General features: G+C 38.7%; 1 protein-coding gene across 3 annotated transcripts in view; it reads left to right on the top strand.

Moving 5' to 3' along the window:
- The window catches only part of GRM3 (glutamate metabotropic receptor 3), a 231,188-nt gene that overhangs the window by 175,544 nt on the left and 30,509 nt on the right, over nucleotides 1-25,135 (top strand). For all 3 annotated transcript variants that reach the window (XM_077857151.1, XM_077857150.1, XM_077857152.1), the window contains 2 exons: nucleotides 7,248-8,314; nucleotides 19,946-20,120. In XM_077857151.1, the coding sequence (XP_077713277.1) occupies nucleotides 7,248-8,314; nucleotides 19,946-20,120 (1,242 nt within the window). The remainder of the gene's footprint in view (nucleotides 1-7,247; nucleotides 8,315-19,945; nucleotides 20,121-25,135) is intronic.

Genomic DNA, 25,135 nt, shown 5'->3' with positions numbered 1-25,135 from the left:
CTTTGCTACCTGTTTACCAAAACAAATCTAGTGAAAGGTAAACTGGTATTAAAAAACAAAAATTCACCAAAAGTACTATTTGTTCACCATCCTCTTATCAAGCTCTTGTTACAATATTTACAGAATATCATTTCCGTAAGTTATTTTGCAAGCTGTTGTACCTGACCTTGCTCCATTATTCTTCATGCTTTCTTAACTTTATAGTTTATTAAAAAAAAAACATGTACATAATTCTTACATGAATTCAACTAGCTTATGAGAAAGAATAATTCTTGCTTCTCTCTTTTTCCAGCCATATCCATTCTCCATAGTCATTCGCTTTGACTCTTGTGATAATGTCCTCCATCTATTTTCTCTTTCTCTTTCTGGAACTCTCGTTGATTGACTGTTGAAATCCCACAGAGTATTCTCTAGCTTTCCTGCTTTTCTGCTTTCCTTCTCAGCATTTTTGTCAAACTTTGAGTTTTCTCAAATATATCTTTCCATCCTTATATTGAATTTCTAGTTCCGCTATTTTTTTTCCAGAATCTCATGCCTGTTCTCTGATGGTTCCTTTTTAAGAATATACTGCACCTAACTCATGGATGCAGTGCCTTCTCTTTGTCTCTCCAAGCATGTTAGTACTTTATAGCATTTGCTTCTTGCTACTTGTGCTGTCTCTGTGTACTCCCAAGGTTTCTTTTTTTCTGGCTGTCTCAATCTCTCTCAGGTTAGAAGTTTACTCAAATGTAAAACTGATTGTTAACTTATGTTTTCCTTTTTCTATTATATTTTGGATATGTAACACATTCATATGCCTCAAAATGCAAAAAGTATATGAAAGAATTGAATAAAAATTTCCGTCCCATCTTTGTCATGCATTTGCACTTTTCCAATTTCTTGCCCATTGGTAACCACTTTCTTAAGTATCCTTCTGATGTTCCTCTATGCACGTAGTTTAAAAAAAAGAATAAAATCTTCTATTTTTCCATCTAAATAAAAGCATATTAAATGTCATCATTTATGTGTGCTGCTTTTTTAAATCTAATGTTGTCATTTAAAAATTTTTTATATTTCCATAACATGTGGCACACAGAATGATTCCTTGTTTCTTTTCATAGCTATATAGTATTTAATTTTAAATTATTGACAATTTCCAATATTCTTCTGTTGTAAACAATTCTGAAATAAACACATTGTGAAAACATCATCTGACACATATGCAGGTATGTCTGTAGGATACATTCCAGAAATTGGAGATGATGAGTCAGAAGTTACATGCATTCATAATTTTGAAAATCTATGTCAAGTTTCCCTCCATTGGAGGGACACCAATTTACCTACTCACCAGCAGTGTAGTGAGGCTTCTCTAGAGCCTCTGTAATAGAATACGTGTACAAATGCAAAATAGTATTAATGAGTGTATTAGTTTTTACTGCCTTTGGAACAAATGACCACAAATATAGTCACTTAAAGCAACATAAATTTATTATCTAACAGTTCTTGAGGTTAGATCCAAAATGGATCTCAGGTGAGTTGCACCTTCACATATTTTGTTAAATGTACCGAGTTTTTTAAATGGATGCCATTTAAATGCAGTGGTTTTTTTTTTTCCTGATTCTAATTTGTATATGTAAGTTATTTATATATTCTAATATGTCTTAGCAAATCTAGTAAGTCGTTACATAAACAGGAGCAGCTGACTATAACTAAATACTCAGTCCCTAAATGTGGTAATCAGGAGACATAAATACTTGCAAAATTAGTCCCCTAGAATGACAAGATTAATTAATACACTTTATTTGTGTCTGGAATAGTATATTCTCACATTTTAATTTTTAAATATTTTTATTATGAAATGCTAAATCATACAAAGAATATACTTAGTTTAACTTATGAAGTACAACAATAAAATAATCATTCATGAGAAACACTTCATCTGGACAAGAAACAGAAGATTACAAATTGGTAACCACCTCTGTGCTCTTCCCAGGCCATCCTTCTCCATAGCTCCTTCTCACTCAATATGTATTATCCTGAATCTCTCATTCTTACCATTCTTTCGCTTTTTCTTAAAAGTTTATCACTTCTGTATGCATCCCCAAATGGTAGGCTTAGTTTTGTTCATCTCAGAAGTTTATGAAAGTAGAATCATATAGTCTTCTCACACAATGTTTCTAAAATACATCCATCTTCTTTTCCATAGCTGTTGTTAGTTTTATTTCACAACAATATTCACAATAGATATTGTGAATAATACACAAAATATTTTTGGGGGGCTGTTGGAAATTGAAGTTGTTTCTACTTGTGTTTTTCTTATACACAGTGCTAGTAACATTCATCTACATGTTTCTGGTACACATGTGCAAGAATTTCTCTAGGGTGCATGTGTAAGAATGTGATTTCTGGGTAACAGATACACAAATATTTAATTTTACTACCAAATTCTGTGCTCCCAATGCTGAGTATGGGTTCGTTTTGCTCTGTATATTTTGAGGTAGAATGTGCCAACCTTTTATGGAAAAAAGTTTATGTGGTTTTGGGACGCCTGGGTGGTTCAGTAAGTAGTTGAGCATCTGCCTTTGGCTCAGGGCCTGATCCCTGGTCCGAGGATAAAGTCCCACATTGGCTCCCTATAAGGAGCCTGCTTTTCCCTCTGCCTATGTCTCTGCCTCTCTCTATGTGCCTCTCATGAATAAATAAATTAAAAAACTTAAAAAAAAAAGTTTATGTGGCTTTGATGGAATGTATCATATAGTAAATATTTGGGGGCCATACAATCTCTAGTGAAATAGCTCATCTCTGCTGGTGTAGTGGGAAAGCAGCCATAGATAATATGTTAAAAAACGAGCATGGTTATGTTCTAATAAAACTTTATTTACAAAATAGGTAAGCAGCAGAATTTAGCCCATGGGCTACAGTTTGCCAGCTCCTGCTCTATAAACAACTTCAGAATAGCTATTTTATTTTTTCATAATTTTAATAGTAAGTATATTTGTAAAAAAGAGACCAATAAAACAAATATGACAAAATATTAATTACTAGTTAATTCTAGGTCATCCCAGGACTGTGGTATCCATCAAACTTTTCTTTTACCATTTCTATAGGTTTGAAATTTTTCAAAATAAAAAGGTAGGAAGGAAAAACCTGATGAAAGTCTAAATATATTCTGCCCCTCTGCTTTAAAATAGCCTCATGAAAAATAATCAGCTAGATAAAGGAGTCATTTCAGTATATCTCCATATATATTCTAAATCCATGTAAGAGTTGAGATTCCCAAAGGAGGGCGTGTAGCAGCCATCCAAGCTTGGGGAAAGGAAATCCCTTGCTGTTTATTACAGAAAGAAGAAACCAGCAAGGAGAGAAATGCAATCACAGAAATGAGAAGTTCTATGGAAGTTGAACCTCCAGACAACAGCAAAAGCAGGAGCTGAAGTCCTTATTTACAATCTTTTAAAAATGTATTAATGGTCAACATTTTCCAACAATTAAGAAAAAACATTGAATTGAATTGACATTACTACTATAGTCTCAGGAGTAGTCACTATCAGAATTCTTATGTTAACATCAAACTCAGTTTCTTTATGCTTAACAAATCATTAAAAATTTTAGAGACTCCTTTCATGTATCACAAATAAGTGAAATCTTGAATATTTTAACACATTTTATATCAAATGCAAGAATCTCAGATGTGTTATTAATTCTGTTAACATCACCTCAGCAAACAGTCTCCCCCGATATGCAGTTGAGATATTAGATCATTTCCAGAAAAGATTTGTAAAAGGAATGTTTTATATCTCTAGTGTTTATACTGTTAGCTCACAGGCCAGTAGTCTTATCAGTAACCCTTTCCAGCTCAGAATACACAAGGCAATCATTTTTATCATCTATTGAATATATTAGTTTAAGAAACTTAAAAATATTTGTGAAAATGATTAATTTAAATTAAGAATGTAAAACATATTCCTTTTACAAATCTTTTCCAGAATAGTCTAACTTCAACTGACCATTGGTGGAGATTCATTGCATAGTTAAGAGTAAACAACTGAATAACACATCTGAGGTTGTTAAACTTGATGTGAAATATGTTAAAATATTCAACATTTCACTTATTTGTGAAGTCACATGATACATAATAGGTATTCTCTATTATGCTATAGAAAGTAACATGTGAAAGGAATCCCTAAAAATTTAGTGAATTTTTATAAGCACAGCCTAAACAGGGTTAGTTTTATGTAATATAAGAATTCTGATACTGATTCCTACTCCTAAAAATACGGTAATAAGTGTTTCAACTCCTATTTTCACTTGTCCCAACAGATATTAAAGCATAGTCTAAAGCTATATCAATGGAAAAAGATTGTACCACTGTGGAAAGAGATCAAGAGAAAAAACAAATAACATAGAGTTAATTATAATACAGTTTTATATCTGGCAAGTGCTAAAACCAAGTGGAAAAATGATCATTTTAATAATTTTTATTTATAATATGCAGATTGAAAAACAAAATCAGAAAGGTTAATTTGGCTAAAGACATACAACTATTAAAAGACAGAGATGAGAATCACATATAAACCATCTATCCCAAACTGTGCCTTCATCTACTGCCTCACTATGAGCACAAAGCCATTCCACAACTAGAATACAGACACACACAGACATTTGTGATGGGGTTGTGGAATGTGGCAGAAAGCTAGACAAAGATTAGTTAGTAAAGTTGAAATGCAAAAAAACAAAAACAAAAAACCTGAAACCTAAAACCAAGCAAACAAAACCCCCACCAAAAACCAAAACAGTTGAATTGCAAGTGAGATAATAAAATCATTGAGAAATAAATTGTAAGTGAGGACTAAATTTGACATATTGGACTATACTTGCTAACAGACCTCATATGTGGTCTGAAACATGATTGTAAAACCACCCAACCCAGGCCTCCAGGGGCACCTAAGAGTCTAAAGCAGGAGAGGGCTACTTGGTAAGTTGTGAAGTTTTCTTTCACCAAGGATCCAAGTAACTCAATGAGGGACTCTTCTCTGTCATAAAGCATCTTGTTTGTTTTCCCACTGGCTGGAACAACATGAGCCCCAGAGAAGGTGGAAGGGAGTTCAGGGAGAAGGCAGCAAAGATAGAAAATACCTGCAGGGTAAGAACACATGCCCTCTAATTCCATTTTCTCATTCTGCAGCAGGGTTGTAGCTGGGCACATTAGTTAAGCTACATTTCTTGGCCCCTCTTGACATTGGGTGTGGCCCTGGAACTAATTTCTACTGAACGAGACGCGAATGGAAACATGTGACACTTCCAGACTTACCCTTCTAGGAAGCAGGTACACCTTCACATTCTCTCTTTCCACTGGATGGATATGGATGAGGAGACCCTATAAATTGGCACAGCCTAAAGACAGAAGGAACTTGGGTTCCCAAAGCCCCATGTGAAGACAGACACCACAAACCCAGACCTTAGATGGCCTCATGAAGGAGAAGGAAACTTACATTGTGTTTGAGCCATTGAACAATTTTGGGTCTGTTTACCAACACAGACTTGTAGAGTCTGTGTATGCATCAGTAGATATTAGCAACATTCTTCTTCTACATCCAATGAAAGCATAAAGATTGACAGTGTGAAATAGTAAGCACACAGTAGACTGAAGCAAGTAGCATAAAAATGGGTGATCAAAGTGGCAGCAGACATTGGCAAGAGAAACAAACAGCTGGAAGAGAGGAAACACAGATGCTTGGAGAGCTGCTGCTCTTGAATCTTCACAGCAAACTGTGAGACAGAGATAGGGTTCCTGACACTGTACAGTCAGAAACAAACTTTAATTCATTGTCACATAACTTCTATATACTGTTGTTGCCTTCAAGATAACCAGGTCACATGTGTTTGTTTATGTGAATAGAAGCATGCTAAAGAAAGTATGAATATACCCCAAGACATGAAAAGATTAGGGTTAAAGGATTATAAGTGGGCTTCCATTTTTTCCCTTCTGAATCATCTGAACTGTTTAAAGGCATAACATATGCTGCCACTGTGGAAAACATTATGGAAGTTCCTCAAAAATTACAAATAGATACACTATATGATCCACTAATTCCACTACTTGGATATTTACCCAGAGAAACAAAATCACTAACTCAAAAAAGACATATGAACTCCTATGTTTACTGCAGAATTATTTATAGTAGTCTATATATGGAAGCAACCCAAGTGTCCACGGAGAGATGAATGGATAAGGAAGATGTGCTATAGACATATACAATGGAATATACTCAGCTGTAAAAAAAGAAATGAGATTTTGCCATTTGCAACAACATGGATGGACCTCAGAAGTATTATGCTAAATGAAATAAGTCAGAAAGAGAAAGACAAATACCATATGATTTCACTTATATATGGAATCTAAAAAACCAAAACAAATAAAAACAAAAGCCAAACTCTTTTAAATAGAGAACAAGAGAACAAAAAATAGAGAACAGAGAACAAAATGGTGGTTGCAGAGAGGTGGTGAGTGAGGGGATGGGGATTAAAGGTACAGAATGGGATTAAGAAGTACAGACTTCCATTATAAAATGGCTAGTTCATGGAGATGTAAAGTATGGCATAGGGAATACAGTCAATGATATTGCAATAACATATGGTGACAGATGATGACTATACTTATTGTGGTGGACACTGAGTAATGTATAAAATTGCTGAACCATTATGTTGCACACCTGAAATTAATAAAACATATGTCAATTATACTTCAGTTTTAAAAATGGTTTAAAAAAGAAGCATACCACATATATGTAATGAAAATTTTTTTCATTTTGAAAGAGAAAAATTTTTCCTATTTTATATTTTCATGAAAACATTTAACATTTTGGTATCTATACACCATGAATGTGTAATAGGGATGAGACGCAAAGTTTTGCCCAATACCTATTGTGAAATCTTTAAGGGAATGAATACTTCCCACAGAGAATATATGACTACATGTCTGCCAGTTCCCGTGTTACATACTAAGCTTCATTGAAGGCAGGTGCTGTATTGTGCTAGCACTTGGCACACAGGAGGTACTCAGAAATGTTAAGTGAATGAATTTATAAATACATGTGTACTTTAGTAGCTTTTAATATGTATACTCAGTGGTTGTAAGTTATCTCAGCCTTGGAATCCCTGTTTTCTGTTTTTTTCAGTTTTGCTAAGAGTATGACATAAAGTAATTGATCGCACCTAAAATACCTAAACAGTGTTCTTTTTTTTCCCTTTCACTTTACATGTCACAGCTCCATTCAACCCAAATAAAGGTGCCGATAGCATTGTCAAGTTTGACACTTTTGGAGATGGAATGGGACGATACAACGTGTTCAATTTCCAGTATGTGGGTGGCAAGTACTCCTACCTGAAGGTTGGTCACTGGGCAGAAACCTTATCACTGGATGTTGACTCCATCCACTGGTCCCGGAACTCAATCCCCACTTCCCAGTGCAGTGACCCCTGTGCCCCCAATGAAATGAAGAACATGCAACCAGGGGATGTCTGCTGCTGGATCTGTATCCCCTGTGAGCCCTACGAATACCTGGCTGATGAGTTTACCTGTATGGATTGCGGCCTTGGGCAATGGCCTACTGCAGACCTATCTGGCTGCTTTAATCTTCCCGAGGACTACATCAAGTGGGAAGATGCCTGGGCCATTGGTCCAGTAACCATTGCCTGCCTGGGTTTTATGTGTACATGCATAGTTGTGACTGTTTTTATCAAGCACAACAACACACCCTTGGTCAAAGCATCAGGCCGGGAGCTCTGCTACATCTTGTTGTTTGGAGTTGGTCTGTCCTATTGCATGACATTCTTCTTCATTGCGAAGCCATCACCAGTCATCTGTGCATTGCGCCGACTAGGGCTGGGTACCTCCTTTGCTGTCTGTTACTCAGCGCTGCTGACCAAGACAAACTGCATCGCCCGCATCTTTGATGGCGTAAAGAATGGCGCTCAGAGGCCAAAATTCATCAGCCCGAGTTCTCAGGTTTTCATCTGCCTGGGTCTGATACTGGTGCAAATTGTGGTGGTGTCTGTGTGGCTGATTCTGGAGGCTCCAGGCACCAGGCGGTACACCCTTCTGGAGAAGCGGGAAACAGTCATCTTAAAATGCAACGTCAGAGATTCCAGCATGTTGATCTCACTTACCTACGACGTGGTCCTGGTGATCTTATGCACTGTGTATGCCTTCAAAACTCGGAAGTGCCCGGAGAACTTCAACGAAGCCAAGTTCATTGGTTTTACCATGTACACCACATGCATCATCTGGCTGGCCTTCCTCCCTATATTTTATGTGACATCAAGTGATTACAGAGTAAGTCCTCCTTCCCTTATCCTACCAATACTTTGTTATGTAGGATTTAAAATAGATTTATTCTATCTCAGTTATTACATTGGTAATTATAAATGCCATGATGAACCACCATCTTATATATATGGAAATTAATTTGATATGTTTTAAAGGCATTTAATTAGTGAATACTATGTGCAAAGCATTGTGCTAGGCAGAGAAAGGAAAATAAATGTAAATGATACAGTCAATCAAGCAACTTATAATCTAGTAGGAGAAAAATGTAGCACATGCACCCACCTAAAACTTTTAATTAAATTTAGAAAGTGACTCACCAGAGGATAAGAATTAAACCACTAAGAACCTGGTGACAATACTTCAAATAAGATACAAGAGGACCTGTCTGGCACAGATTAATCTGTAAATTACGAGACTTGCAACAGGGGGATCCCTGGGTGGCTCAGCGGTTTAATGCCTGCCTTCGGCCTGGGGCATGATCCTGAAGTCCCGGGATCGAGTCCCGCGTCAGGCTCCCTGCATGGAGCCTCTCTCTCTCTCTCTCTCTCCTTCTCTCTCTCTCTCTGTGCCTCTCATGAATAAATAAAATCTTAAAAAAGAAAAAAGAGACTTGCAACAGTAAGCCAATTCCAGATCTAAACACTTTCACTCAAGCTTCAAATAAGCATCATTGCTTCTCTAAAACGACTAAAACATAATGTTAATTTGTTATACTTGTTCTATAATTTTAGTTCCTGTAGATATGTGCTGTAGAGATTATATATATATATATATATATATATATATATATATCCTTGAACTAGTTAAAAATATTACTGTATATATCTAATCTAATTAAGTCATTATTCATAAAGTCCTTAGTAATGCATAGGTCAAATTTCCGGGCATCAATATAATTACCGTCGATTCTGAAAGAAACAGTTCATCATTCTATCATAATTTCTCAAATTGCTGAAGCCATCCATTAGTTACTTTTGTATTTGTATTTCTGATTTTAGTGTCTTTCAAGGAATGAATATAAGAATTTTTTTCTCTTGAGGCCACTGGTTTTATTCTCCATATTTCTTAAGTTGTCATAAAGTTTTCCAGAGGCATCATGTTTCCTTCTTATACCATAATTTCACAAATAAAATGCTTCTGTAGGCTGTAACAATCCCCACATCTTCTGTTCACCAACAATTCCTATATTACCAAAATCTTGAATATTGCAGCTCAAAAAGAAGACAAAGCTATTTAAAATATGTCATCAAGAGACTAGCAAAATTCAGTGTTTTTCTTCTCTTTTAAATGATTTGCAACTGTGTAACAAACTACAGATTAAACTAAAGGAAGAGCAAGGAAAATAAAGAGCTTAATTTCAGGGTCCTAGTAATGGTCAGGCATGCTACAACCACCTGTAAAAAATTTTTGGAAATGTGTCAGAGAAAATATCAGAACTAAATCCGCAAAATCAAAGGTCATTTTATAAGCCACAGGGGAGTTGGATCTGTGAGAGTGTGGGCATTAAAATGGACAGCTAGAGCTAATGTATTTTAATGCTGCCATCTCCATCCTGTCTCTATACATAGGCATCTGTTCCTATAGATCTGGAAGGATTCATTTTAAATTCTTAGGAAGCTTCTTCAGCAGACATGATTTAGGGTATGAGGACTGTGAACCAGTTACAATATTAATTATTTAACCCCAGATACATGATTTGAAACTATTCATTCTCCAAAAAGCTTACTAAGAAAATAGAGTAGCAAATACTACTGAGAATAAACAAATAGCATTATGAAATTTTAATTTTATTGAATGAATTAGTATTTGCTTCTAAAAGACAAAAAAAAGTTTTTTCCTTTCACATGATAGCAATATAGGAAATCAACTGACTCAGGAGAATTAGCAGAAGATACCAGAAGTTTCACCACATGGCATAAGGCAAACAGGGCAGAGGTTACAGAGTGTTTTCAGGTCCATGCTAATTAAGGTACCCAATCACACTCAAATCATTCAGGGCCTTACTCCTTGCAAATAATGCCAATCCCAAATTTGCAAAAGAAATGAGAAGGTAGAATGGAGCCTCCAACACATTGGTTTCCAAATTGACCTTGCATTGAATCAAGTAGGTAGCTTTGAAAAAAAATATTGGTACCTGGAGCACAGCTCCAAGGCTTCTCACTTAACTGGCCTGGGCTGTATCCTGGACATCTTGATTTTTCAAAGCTCCCAGAGTGACTAATTTGCAGCCAAGACTGAAAACCGGGATCCCTGGGTGGCGCAGCGGTTTGGCGCCTGCCTTTGGCCCAGGGCGCGATTCTGGAGACCCAGGATCGAATCCCACATCGGGCTCCCGGTGCATGGAGCCTGCTTCTTCTCCCTCTGCCTGTGTCTCTGCCTCTCTCTCTCTCTCTCTCTCTGTGACTATCATAAATAAATAAATAATTAAAAAAATTAAAAAAAAAAAAAAAGACTGAAAACCACTGCTCTAATGAATCACATGCTCTTATTATTTCACAGATGTCTTTAGTTTGGCCTGCATTGTTTTGAAATTCTTTGAATTATTTGTCAAAATGAGAAAATTGAGGAATTTTACAGAAATATCTAGATTCTTAGTTTCTCTTAATAACGTAAAACATACGGATCCAAGTTCCTGCATGCAACATTGAGCCGGGCCTTTGTGTTTATGCCTCTAGACAGAGTGCACAACTTCCAATCCCTGAATGCTTATAATTGGCTCCTTTCACTTATGCATATGCATAACCCTATACACATTTGAATTTGAGGCCACTATTCTAGAAGTTCCAGAACAAGAGTAAGATTTAAAATTTCCCAGAGGGAGACCAGGTGGTTCAGAGAGAATGAGCAGCATTAGAAAAGCACCCAACCATTAAATGGCAGCTAGCAAGAATTTGGCCATCAAACAGTCAACAAGGTATATGACTCAGTACTTTGCCACCCATTGTGAATTTTAAATAAATATAAAGCACTATTCTAGTCTTCAAAAAGCTTACATCCCAGATGGGGAAAAAATTAACAAGCATGAAAGAATTCAAGATTAACACAGAAGAGCTTAAATTGGTGATACAAGCTCTTAAATACCTACTGGTTTGAAAGAAGAGTTGGATCAATAAGAATGGTCTTTCCAGGAATACTCCCTCAAGAGGGGGTATTTTACACTGTACTTTGGTGGTAAAGTAAAGTTACAGAGCTTAAAGGATTCTTGAGGCAAGACAGGAATGAACCAAGAACATGGTAATCCTGGATTGCAGGGAGGGGTCTAGTGAGAAACTAACAGGAATTGGCTACTTGGTCAGATTTTAACAAGTGGAGGAATTAATTTAAATAATGAATTTAAATAATTTGTTTAAATAATGAGTAAGGGCTCTGAGGTCTTGCGATTTTTAAATTTTTATTTTCTTTTGGTTGGTTGTTGGGCTAAGGCAAGAAGTGACATGATGAAAAGTAGGAGGGAAGGAAAGGAACTAACTCTTAAAGATCAAGTCTCAACCTTATGCAAGATACTTTGCATATGTGAGTTAAGTTATACTCATTAGCACCTTGAAAGGCAAATGTTAGTATCCCTTGGAAAGACGAGTAAACAAACTGGGAGGATAATTAACTTCCCAGGTGGCACAGTTAAGAAAGAGTAGGACAAGCTTTTCAGATGGAAATCCATGCCTTTCATATTACACCATATCTACCCCTAATATGGAAGATGGGTTTGAAAGAATGGAGCCAAGAACAAGCAACACTAATTGAAGCTATTATAAGCATCCAAGACCCAGCAAGCAAAAACTTGAGTGAGAATTCAAAAATTCAAAGATTTTTGAGAAATATTTAGGCTGCCTCTTTCTGTATCACAAGATAGTATAAGAATCAAACACTGAATCATCAGGGATCCAATCACAGTTTAAATGGTATAAATAAAAACTGGGTCATGTTTGGATGGAAAGTTATCCATAAAGGAATTAATAGTAATTACTGACTGTTGTGTTCATTCACGTCTTCTAAAAATATTTGAGTATTTATTTGGGCCTCGGAGATATAGCTATCAACACAGACACACCTCCCCCTCTTTTATAATTTAGAGACTACTGGGAGCAAGGAGAGAATAGAGATGGAGAGGAAATAATGAACAGATGAAAATAAAGGGTAATTTATGCAGTGGTTTAAATGCTGTGATGGAAGGAAAATGGGGTGATGCCACTGCAGTGCTTCTCAAACTTTAGTGTGCATACAGCTTACCTGGGTACCTTGCTAAAATAGAGATTATGATCTAGTAAGAAAAGAGGGGGCCCCAGATTCTGGGTTTCTGGTGATGAGATGCTGCTAGACAAAGCATCATACTCTGAGTATCAGGATGATGGATTTTATAGGGCATGGCACAGGTGAAGCACTTTACCCACAGTAGGCAGAGACTGGAGGTGATTAGAATTTGAATGAGGTTCAAATACTTACAAAGAAATTCCAAATTTTCCCATGTTGACCATTTCAAAGACTTAAAAAAAATACATCAAGCATCAAGTCTCAAATTCTTTCAAAACATGTCTGCCACCCCTACTGGTGTCTGCTTCATAATTCTCTGCTGAAGGATAGGAAGGAGCTAGCAATGGGACTTCTATGCACCAGTCAAAAGAAGCAAGTATGAACACCCCTAGGCAAAAAAAAAAAAAAAGTCTTAGAAAAAGAAAAGTATATATATGGTTGTAGTTTAACGAGTAGATGGAGACTGATTTTATATGCAAGGTGGGCAGGGAAGCTAAATCACGTAGGACTTTATAGGCCATAGCAAAAAAAATAGATTTTGCTCTATAAGGAAATTCTTTTGCATTGAAAAGATTTTAAGCAGAGAAGTTTAATGATCTCACATTCTAGGTGAAAAAAATCAAGTTGCTAAAGACACTGACTTAAAGGTAAAAGCAGAAGTGGAGAGACAGGTTAGGTGGCTGTGGTAGGTGTTCCAGTCACATGGGTAGAATATTAACAATGGAGGTGGAACCTGAAGAACTGTCAAGGGTTTTTACCCATCTTGCAATATAACAGATTAGACTGTCACAGTTTAAGGGACACTGGCTGAAGACACAAAATTTCTAATTCAGAGACAAAGGACTTTATTTTTTTTATTGAAGTTTTATTTGCCAACATAAAGTATAACTCCCAGTGCTCATCCCATCAAGTGCCCTCCTCAGTGCTAAAGGACGTTATTACTCATAGCCATTGCTGTAGCCAGAGTATCAGCATTTATGTAGGTGCCCTAAGCCCCAGTTTTCACTAGGCAATGCAAAGTGGGCTAGCTGACCCTTGTATAAACAGTCCTTAACATAGGATCAGTATTTGCCTTAAAACTGATTATGTCCTACCACAGCCCTGTTATTGATTCTATCCTTATTTAAAATCTTGGTAGTGTGTTCATCGTAGGGTTTTTTTTTTTTTAAGATTTATTTATTTATTTTAGAGAGAGAGAGAGAGAGAGCACACGACTGTGAGCAGGGAAAGGAACAGAATCTTGGGCAGACACAGGGCTCGATCTCTGGGTACTGAGATCCTGACCTGAGCCACAATCAACAGGTGGATGCTTAACTGACTAAGCCACCCAGGCACCCCCATCCTAGGTTTTTAGCATTCATTTTTATTTTTTAAAAAATATTGCAATAAATATTTCTCTTAATTACTGAGTTTTTGATGCCCCCTAAAATCTGAATCTCAAGCAAGTGCCTCACTTGCCTCCTCAAAGGTCCAGCCCTGCCTTCCCCCTAGTGGGTCTGGGGAGGATGGTGAGTGAGTTGGTTGTCTATAACCAACAGAGCATAAAAATTTGAGGTTTTCCCTCCCTTAAGTTTCCCAGCTTATTGGGTCTGGTGTGCATGGGACTTCAGTTACCCTTGATTATGGGGAAATTTTGGTCCTATCCATAAATACCTTTCTCCTTAAAGCAGCTAAAAATCAGGGTGGGAAATAAAGGAGGAATCGAGAAGCATGGAGCGAGAGTGTAACTCCACACTGGTAAGTAAGGCACATTTGCTGTCAGTTTTAAGCATGCAGCAGCTACTCTTGGCTCAACTGAACAAAGGTCCAGTGTTTCTGAACTCCCCAAATCCTAAACTGGATGGCAAGATCATCATTACTGTCACTTCATTTCAACCTTGGAAATTCCCTGACTCAGACGCCAGAGCCATATAGCTTTCTGCCTGGGGCATATGGTTTGTGCACTTAGGCTAACTCAGACTTGACTCGCACAGCAGTGATTTTTTTAAAGGGATCCATCTTAATCCAGGGCATTTGCTGCCCCATCGTGATAACATCTCTCAGAGTCTTGCCTGGTTTTAACATAACGGCTAGGGAAGTGTTCTGGTGCTGCAGCCAACTGCAAGAATTTATCTAGATTTCTTTGTGTCACTTTCTAATTCTTGAGCGCAGCCCCTTTGTCAGCATTTGAAACCCAATCCAAGTCAGTAAGATCCCAAATACCAGTCAGTGCTTCATCTATGGCTTTCCAGAGTATTTTTCTGTCTCAGAGAAATCCAAATCCTGCAGACAACCAAAGCTCCTTTTTTTGTTGCCAGGTTCTACTGCAAAGACTGAGAGACCTTTGTCATCTGGGAATGGCCTGGGATTTAGCATGAGAGACTACAGTGAGGGATGAACCTTAGCAGGGCCCATCTGTTGCTGTTCTTCCTTAGCAAGGGTTTGTGCACCCAGCCTCCTCACCTCTCAAGAGAATCAGCCAAAATGCAGATGATTCACCTGGTGTCTGCCTTCTCTGAGGGTCCCACCTTTCATGCTCGTATAGGTGCATGTCTCTGCAAGTTTGATGTGATGGGGAGTCCAACTCTGCCCACTCAGGCCCTGAATCAGATTAGGGAGGAAACTCTACCCCACACCCATAGAGGAGAGTTATCAATAATTATAGCATGGGTCCAGTAGCTCTATCTGAACCCACTTCTGGTTACTCGGCCCTTAGCCCCTCTGCAGATCCACCTCATTCATTAATAGGGAATAATGTGGAGCACTATTTATTGTCTGGTTGGCCACAGAATTTGGTCAACATGTTTGCTACCAATTCCCATGGACTTCTCTCAAATTTTGTTATTCAGCCCATTAGGAAGGCCCTTACACTTCCTCTTTGGAAAGCCATTCTGATTCTGATCTCATTGTCAAAACTGTCAAAGACTGTAGCATCTGAGGTTTGACCCTACTTATAAGGTAACATGTTAGCTTATCACAGTTTTGTTGATGCTGACAAAAAACAAAAACAAAAACAAAAAACAAACAAAATAAAACAAAAAAAACGTATAACTCAAAGCAGTAGCGGCAGCCAGAGGGTCAGCATTGGCTCTCATTCCCTGAGCTCCACTTCTCATGGGCTATGCAAAGTGGGCCACGTGGCATTAGGGCAGGCACTGTGAGATTAGGGAATCTGAACCTTTCATAATGGATAATATGCTGGCTCTTTGCTCCACAAAGAGACACCATCTTTGTCTTCTAAGTCTCTTTGTTATACACATATCCCTGAAAAGAAAGAACAGAACAAAGCCAGTCAGGGCTTGTGCTTGTTAGAAGCACAAGACACCATAGAGAATTATCTTTCCAAAGAACAAACAGAACTTACTATTGAACTGGATGTGAGAGTGTAAGAGAAAAGGCAAAATCAAGGATGATTCCCAAATTTGGGGCTTGCACAAGTGGGTGGGATTTGATGTCACTTACTCAAGTGGTGACACCTGGGGAAAGGGATCAGTTTTGCTCGCATATTAATCCCTACTTGGATTGTCTACACAATACAATAGGCCACAATAGCAATTGAATCTATGTCTAGAAGCCCTGAAGACAGGTTGGAACTAGTAATAAACATCAGAACAACATCAACATAGGAAGTACTTAAGCCATGGAACTCGATGAGACGGTGAAGAAAAGAGAATCCAGACTGAGGTCTGGGACACTCCAACAACTTGAAAGTTCAGGGAGAAGCCAAAAAGCCAACAAAGAAAACTAAGACAAGGAAATTTCAGTGAAGGAAGGATGGCTAGGAAGCCAAAAAGAAGGAAATCATCAACCACATCAAATGTTGCTAGGAGTCTGAGAAACATGAAAGCAGAGCAGCATGGACTAATAGCGTACAAAGAGCCAGAACAAAGAATTATAGATAAATACAGACTTATTAAAGTAGTGTAAATTATTAAAGGAACTGGACAGTTGAATTTATAAAGCAAATACTTGGGCTCTGTAAAAAAACTTAAAGGTGTCAAATTAAAACAAATATAGTAAATAATATGCTGCATAAAGTATGGCCAAAATGCATCTTTAGTTCTGCCATCCATTGCCCCTTTAGTATTTGGTGAGAGTAATAATCCCTCACCCCTGGATGAAAATCCCAGGGGGCACATTCAAATCCTGAGTGTTCACCATATGTGGGGCCTCATTCTGGTGCCGGGGACAGAGCAAGGAACAAAAATGCTCACAATTTTGGTCAGCCCATGAGTGTATACTCTTAGGGAATATAGTCCTACACCAATTTTCAATGGAAAATAGTCTCTATTAGGAAACTAAAATGCCTAGTTCTGTGTGAATATCAAAACCATACCTTGACTTAACATCAATTCTCATTTTCTCCCAAAGTCTGGCCTACCTCTGGGTGAGGTCTGCAGTGCTTGACTTTTTTTTTTTTGTATATTTTTTATTGGAGTTCAATTTGCCAACATATAGCATAACACCCAATGCTCATCCCGCCAAGTGCCCCCCTGAGTGCCCGTCACCCATTCGCCCCAACCCCTGCCCACCTCCCCTTCCACCACACCTTGTTCATTTCCCAGACTAGGAGTCTCTCATGTTCTGTCTCCCTCACTGATATTTTCACTCATTTTCTCTCCTTTCCCCTTTATTCCCTCTCACTATTTTTTATATTCCCCAAATGAATGAGACCATATAACGTTTGTCCTTTTCCAATTGACTTACTTCACTCAAGTGCTTGACTTTTCTTTTCTCCTTGTTCAGACTTCCCAGTCCACCAGTTGTTGTTTTCCTCTCAGCCCTGGTTAAAAAGTAATAAGGAAGAAGCAGGACAGTTCTTATGTAACTGGATGGTTGTATGATATCCGCAGCATTTCTTGAACACATATCCTTAGGATACCTGGGTGGTGATTAAAGTTGTTTTCCTGCAACCTTCAGACATTTCCAGCTGCTGTTTTTTCTCCTGCTGGTTCTTGAGTGAGTTGGCTGGCAAATCATCTTCTGAGTTGCCCCTGGTGGCTCCATGCTCAGTCCCAGGGCACCCAGCTCTACCCTGCCACTGGCCTCTTTCTGGAAAGACTCCAAGTTCCTCTCCATAGGCCCAAGACCACCCATGACGGCTCTTTGTACTGTGGTCCACCGTGTCCATGCATGGTACTCGCACATCTTTTGCTTTGACAAATTCTTAAAATAAAGGACTGTCTCAGTACAGTAGCAAGCTCTGCCATGAAAATAATTAGATTTTCTCACCTAGATTTCCAAGACAGGAATCAGGCTCCAAGCCAGAGCATCCTCCTTCTGCAGGAAAACCTCAAACATTCTGTGAATGGACACAGTGAAGCACTCCTTTTTAGGGCTTAAGTGAGGAGATAAGCAGAACGTTCCTTCAGAGAGCAAGGATCTAAAACTCACAAACACAGCTTTTTCCAAGATATCATCCTCATAAGAGCCTCTCTTCTCCTGGTAATGTCTTCAAGTGTGTGAGAAGCTTCAACATTACAGATGTTTTTATAAAAGGTTTCCTTGAAAATTGGCACATTTGAACTTGTCTTACCCTCACTTTACTACTGGATCTCTCTCATATTGGCTTCACAGTCAAAATTGAGGATAGAGTAGTACAGTTCTAAAGGAAGAAGATAGTTATGATATTCTTTATTCATGTAAAAATAAAAACAAATTATGCCAGAAATTGGACTTCCTATAAATAACACAGCTATGATTTATTAAGGCTTTTACATCACAGAACCAGGGATAGTAAACTCTTTCCTGAGCAGTTAACAAAAGGGAAGGTAGCCTGCAATGTGGGGCCAACTTGGAGGGCACCAGGGCAGTTAACGGGGACAAGAGCTTTAAAATAGAGAGGATAGGGCAACCTGGGTGGCTCAGCGGTTTAGCCCAGACTTCAGCCCAGGGTGTGATCCTGGAGACCCAGGATCAAGTCCCACGTCAGACTCCCTGCATGGAGCCTGCTTCTCCCTCTGCCTGTGTCTCTGCCTCTCTCTCCGTGTCTCATGAATAAATAAATAAAATCTTTAAAAAATAAAAATAAAAAAATAGGATAGATTGTGCTTTTATTATATGAAATAAATCCAGAGTCTGAAGAATTACACTTTAAGCGTAACCTGAATTTTTTCTTTTCACAAACAGAACTCAGCCTCCTAAAGTCATGTGGCTTCTCCAGTTAATTGGGCAATCTTCAGCTTTCTTTGATTAGAGAAAAAAGTCCGATACTTTTTTAGGGCATGAGAGTTATACTATCTGGTAATAGCATTGCCTGGTGAAAAAAGGACAAAGACATCTAAAATTACCCTAGGATTTACCATAGCTACTCTGAGAAGAAAGTGACGGAAGAAATAATTAATTTCCATTTTTTCAGTACTGAAAGCAATAAAATATGTAGAAGCTAATTTAGGACTTTCCAGAAAATCTATGGGAGCTGCAGTTAGGTCAGATGATGAGCTCAGTGAAGACAGAGAGTGAAAGCAAACAAATGAAAGGAAGACATGATAATGCCTAGTTCTGAGGCATATACTTTGAGGGGAGGCAGAGAGGAAGCAAGTGAAAGAAAGCCCTCTGTCAAGAACGGTATATGGAAGCCTAGGGAACAAAATGATTGAACAGTGTGTACCTGATGTGTCAAAATTCCAGAGAGGTACCAATGAAATAACTTAAAGACTGATATCCCAGAAGAAAATTGATAGGGTCCCCCAATTTTGAGCAGGGGAACCAATGGCAGATAGGCAGGATTCCCAGTAAGAAGGAGGGATGGAGAAAAATGTAAAAGGCCCCATTGTGTTCGTGATAATAGTAAATGTTAAATAAGCCAAGTTGATTGAGGGAAGCATCAGCAGTTTGGTCACCTCCATCACTGAACACTGATATATCACTATTTAGTATTCTTTTTTTTTTATTTTTTTATTTTATTTTATTTTATTTTTTTTATTAATGATAGTCACAGAGAGAGAGAGAGAGGCAGGCAGAGACACAGGCAGAGGGAGAAGCAGGCTCCATGCACCGGGAGCCCGACATGGGATTCGATCCCGGGTCTCCAGGATCGCGCCCTGGGCCAAAGGCAGGCGCCAAACCGCTGCGCCACCCAGGGATCCCCACTATTTAGTATTCTGACTTAGGTGGTTCTGCAGAAACGTCTTTCTACAAATATCAAGAAGAAAACAAACAAAACAAGAAAATTCATGGAAAGTCACGGCAAGCAATGTGTTTGCTTACAACACTTGAGTGCCGTTTCCAGGAACATCCCAAGCTCAGAAGATCTGATGTAATGATTATATTCGTTTGGTTATACTAACAACAGAACTACGGACCATTTGAAGTTTTTTTTAGTTTGGTCTTTTTTGCAGTGTTCTCTTTTAGTAGGGCCACGTGACTGCATTTACTGCTGGACATTTAACCACACAACTTTTCCTACAGGTGCAGACAACCACTATGTGCATCTCCGTGAGCCTAAGCGGCTTTGTGGTCCTGGGCTGTCTGTTTGCACCCAAGGTGCACATCATCCTGTTTCAACCACAGAAGAATGTGGTCACACACAGACTGCATCTCAACAGGTTCAGTGTCAGCGGGACTGGGACCACCTATTCTCAGTGTAAGTATGGAACTGGGCATGGATGCTTCTGGGAAGAGCATAGTCATAGGGAGCAGGCTCAGAGGGGAAGCAATGGTAATAGACAGGCAAGGACAATGCATGTCTATCCCCATGGACAATCTCAATTCAACGGTAGTAAGTAGCACTTCAACCACTGTGTGGCAGGTAGGGTGCTACGTGCTAGAGATACAGAGGTGAACGCAAGAGTCAGAGCTTCCGTTTTGTACATACATACAGCCCGGCAGGGAGGACAGGTGTTAAGTTCACAACAGCAGTCAGGATGTCTTGCCACGTCGCAGAGTCAGAGAACCTACTCCCTAGTCCTGTAGGTTACCTTGAACACCTCACTTGACTACTTGCAGCCTTAGTTTGTTTCCTCATCGGCCTAAAGGGCTGGGACCAGGTTGATGCTCTGTGTATAGTACAGTATGTTCTATGTCACACTGATGATGAAGGTGCTTTGTGAAAACCAAAAAGGGAAGATAATTGAGTAGGATGGAAAATGGTACATCCTAAATCCCCCCTCAGAAGTTCAAAGCACCTCCCTGAACATGAACATGTTAGTCTGAAGAATCCCTACAGCAAGGCAACCTGTTTCTTACAGTTTCTTAAGTTTGATCTCAGTTAAACCAGCTACTATCCCATGGAACACTCCTTGAAAAATGCTGGAGTATGTCTTCCTCCTACTTCAGGGACACGATGCTTCTCAGCTGCGAGCCAGTTGAGAAGCAGTTGTCAAGTACAAGACAGCAGAGTAACCCCTCCAGTCCGCAGCTGTCTCTCCCACCGGCCCGCAAATGTCTGAAAGGCGACCCTCAGCCAATCACTCTTAATGCTTAGGTACAATGTCCTTAAAGGGGACAACCTCTGAAGCCATTTTCAGCCTCTCTGTGGTATGAAGCAGGAGAAAATCACTGACAAAGGGATGAGGGGGGAGGAGGAGCAAAGCCAGGGGAGGGGGGCAGGGGTGCCTGGAGTGACAGAGACAAATGACTACTTCACCATTTTGCCTCAAGTCTAATCAGAAAGGATGCTTCAAAATAGCTCAGCATCATAGAGTGAGCAATCACATTAGTGCCCCAGTTTCTGCAACAGAGTATGAAATGTAACAGGACTGCCCTTCCCCCAGCAAACAAAGGCAAGGCTGAGGGCTGAAAGCAGGTGCTCAAGGATACACCTTATTTACCACTCCTCCCTGGAGATAGGGATGTCACCCGCTTTCCAGCCTCAACTGCCAAGTGTTCCAATGGTGGAGTCCCAGGACATGGCAAATCTTATGAAATAATTTTCCCTGGACTCTGTTTGCTTATTTCTTGAGCAAACAAATCTCTTTATTTCCTGAGCAAACAAATTTCTTTTCTAGAGCCCAACTCTAAGTAGTCCAGACAAGAAAGAACTGGCAATAACAAGTAAGAACAAAAAAGATAAGAACAGCAGACAGGAACTATCACTATTTTTTTTTTTTATCTGTGGGGCATTGTGCTAAGGATTACACATGTGTGCACATGTGCTGTATCTTATTTAACTCGTACAATTCCCTGACATCAAGAGATGAGTATCCCACAAATTCAAAGGGTCAGAACCAGAATTCAGAGTCAGCGTCTCTGATTTCCAAGGCAGTGCATCAAACTACTGTATGGTGCCACTTCACTCATAATGCAAGCTGGGGACATTCCCAGCCAGTTTTCAGTACAGGGTAGGCTTTACAGGGAGAACAATAGGAAAGTTACCCTAGGCTGTGCAGCAAGATTTACGTCTCAGCAAAAGTCTTGTCAGGGCTCAGAGTTCCTGGTTGTTATTCAAACAATTTAACCAAGTCCCTAAATCTTCCACAGACATTGATACATGCAAGCCTCAGTAATTTTGAAATGGCAGCATTTTCTAATATATATAATATATATATAAGGAATATTTCTAATATATATATTAGGAATTAATGGAGGAATGATGAGGGCACTTGATCCAACCAAGTGTCTCTTTAGAATTCCAGAAATACCCATTCACACAAAAATGATCTATTTTGACCACAATAGGAATGCTTAAGCTTTCACTCAGAATGCTAATCTGCTAGCTATCCGGTTAATACTCCAAAGTCAGCATCTACCCAGCCCAACCTTTCAGAACTATTTTCTGAAATACTTCTTACTCAATTAAATTTTAGGTAAATTTTTTCTTTAAAAATACCTCATTTTAAAAATAGTTTTTCTCATTTATATTACCGAAGTGGTATTAAAATAAGAAGGTGAAGTACTCATGTAACACCTTTAGGCATTTCAAAGTGCATAAGTAACAAATACATTAATCCCTTATTTGTAATTCTTTATCTTTTATTCAAAAAAGTTTTACTTGTGGGTTCATTTTATCCCATGAGTACTAGACATTACAATTTCCATTTCACATATGAGAAAATATAGAAGGTAGTTCTCAAAGATACACAATGATTCAAGAATCCACACTGGCTTTCCTGACTTGTGATTAATATCCCACCCATTTTTAATAAATTGGAACTACAGTAATGAAATTCATTTGTTCATTAAAGCTTGAGTACCCTCTATACGACAGAAATTTCTAAGCACCTGTGGACAGACACAGTGGTGAAAAGGACAGATGCCCTGGTCCCATGAAATTCAGTGTCTAGACCAGTATTGTCCATACTGTAGGGAGTAACCCATTAATGGGTCATGAAATTTATGTAGTATGCTTGGCCAATATATTTCAGTATGTAATAAGGGTAGGTAGTATTTCATGAAGTTTGCTTCAGAGGTTATGTATATATACAAGCTCCAGGTAAAATGTTTATTACTGTGAATTATAGTCAAAGAAGTTTGAAAGACACTGGTCTATGGGAGCTACTTTATGTATGAACATGTTATTAACCCACTATGGCAAAAATCTAAGCAATTAGTTTAATTTCTCAGTGCCTGTTCCCTCCATTATATACTTAGCTCAATTTACATTCATCTCCCTCCTAAATACCAGGAAATACACTGTTTTATACATCAAGAAATATCCTTAAATTGTTCTGAGTTCATTAGGAAAAACATGTTTTACTTAGTTGGTACATAATTTATGTTCCGGTAAGTATTATGCAGCATTTTATTGTATTTAGTTACTGTTAGCAGTATTGCTGCTGGTTTTCTAATTTACTCCTTCTAGATATAAATATAACAATTCCATATGCTGATGTAAATAAGTTAGTATAGCAAGAGGGTTACCCCCTCAACACACACATACATCTAGTTAGCTATTCCCGCATAACAAACTTCCCCAAATTTCATGACTTCAAAAACAATAACCCTTCAAAAAATAAAATTAAAAACACAGTAACCCTTCTATCATCTCATGATTTGGTGGATCAGGAATTCAGGCAAGGCTTGTCTGAGCAGTTTATCTGCTCTGTCAGGCCTGGACTGGGTTCTTCTGTGGTTTCAGCTGAGACTGAGCTGATCTGGAGGCCCACAGTGGCTACACTCTTAGACTTGGCAGATTGGCAGGATGCCTTGCCATGTAGAATTACAGAGAGGATGACAAAGCCTGTCCAGATTTAAGGAACGGGACATAGACCACCCCCCCCACACACCTCTGAAATAATTTGTGGCTATTTTTATTATGCCACATTCACCAAATCCTTAATCCAGTACCGTAGTTTTATCAGATATCACAAAGACTGGACACACACAATCCTATGTAATGCCAAGAAGTTACCCAAGCTGGAAGGTACAACCAGATCAATTCCCACTTAATTCTCAGACAAAGTACCAGAAATATCACATCACTTAGGAGCCTAGGGGAGCCACCTGATGGCAGCTAGGGTGGTTGATAGCAGAAAAAGTAATACTTTTTAATCTAATAGTGGATCTAATAGTGGATCTTAAAAGCTGAGCAGTTGTTCCAAAAAGATGGAAAAGCATGACTAAACTTAGAAGCAGGCATGGAAGAAAGGACATAGTTAGAGACATCTTGGAAAACTCACCATTTGCAAAATGTTTATATACTGCTAGGTGTCAAAGAGAAGAATTTTAGTTGTATCTGATTAGCTATACACAATAGGAGTCAAAATAATAAAAATAAAGGAAACTAACTTTTCTCTATTAAATACATCCATAGGCCAACAGCTACCAATATTTGTGTACCAAAAATAAATAAATAAATAAATAAATAAATAAATCCCAAAAAAACAAAAAACACTCTTTGAAATGGAGTTCCCAGGCCCCACCCACAGATATGCTGAGTCATATGGTCTGGGTCCAAAGCAATCTGTTTGTAACAGATACTCCAGCTGGTTCAATGAAAATGGACCAAGGAAAATATTTTGAAAACCTCAGCCTAAACCCTGCTGCCTGCTTCATCTGCTATTATCAGTGCAGAGCGAGAAGAGCCTCTGAAAGGACCCTTATGGAGGTAGCAGGCACTGGGAAGAGGTGTTCTGAGTTCCCAACATCTGCCTCATGATGCTGACAGCCACATCCCCCTGCAGCTACTATTTCTCCAGATCTCTCTGGAACCCTCTAGAGAAGGCATTTCTAGCATAGAAGTACCTGTCCACTCAGAAGACATTTACTAAAACTAGGAATACTCCTTCTCATAGCAGTTAACTCAAAGACCCTAAAATCCTAAACTCATGCTAGTTAACACTGCTCCTACACTCACACTCATAAGCAAATGTTCTTTGTATTTGAATGAAAAGGAAGAGGCCATTCTTTATTTTGTTCATCTTTAGAAGCCAAAGGGCTTCCCAGAGCTAATTCCCAAAGACAGGCTATCAAGAGCATACACTGCAAGTGTAAGTAGAACTGCATAATCTTGGAAGAGACAAACTGGATGTACACGTGAGGTTATGCAGCATAAAACCCTAGGGGACCCATGCAGGTCAGAATGTTGTTGACATTAATATGAGTTTGTATCAGCACAGAGTGGGGGGGAGAGAGGTGAGAAATGGAGTGTGCCCAATAGTCTTCAGAGCCATTATGTATCCAGACTTGGTCCTGTGGGGATGTGTGTTTCTCTTGCTCATG

The sequence above is a fragment of the Canis aureus genome, chromosome 18, assembly GCF_053574225.1.
Source record: "Canis aureus isolate CA01 chromosome 18, VMU_Caureus_v.1.0, whole genome shotgun sequence".
Taxonomy (NCBI): Eukaryota; Metazoa; Chordata; class Mammalia; order Carnivora; family Canidae; genus Canis; species Canis aureus.
This window is presented reverse-complemented; position numbering and strand designations above follow the sequence as displayed.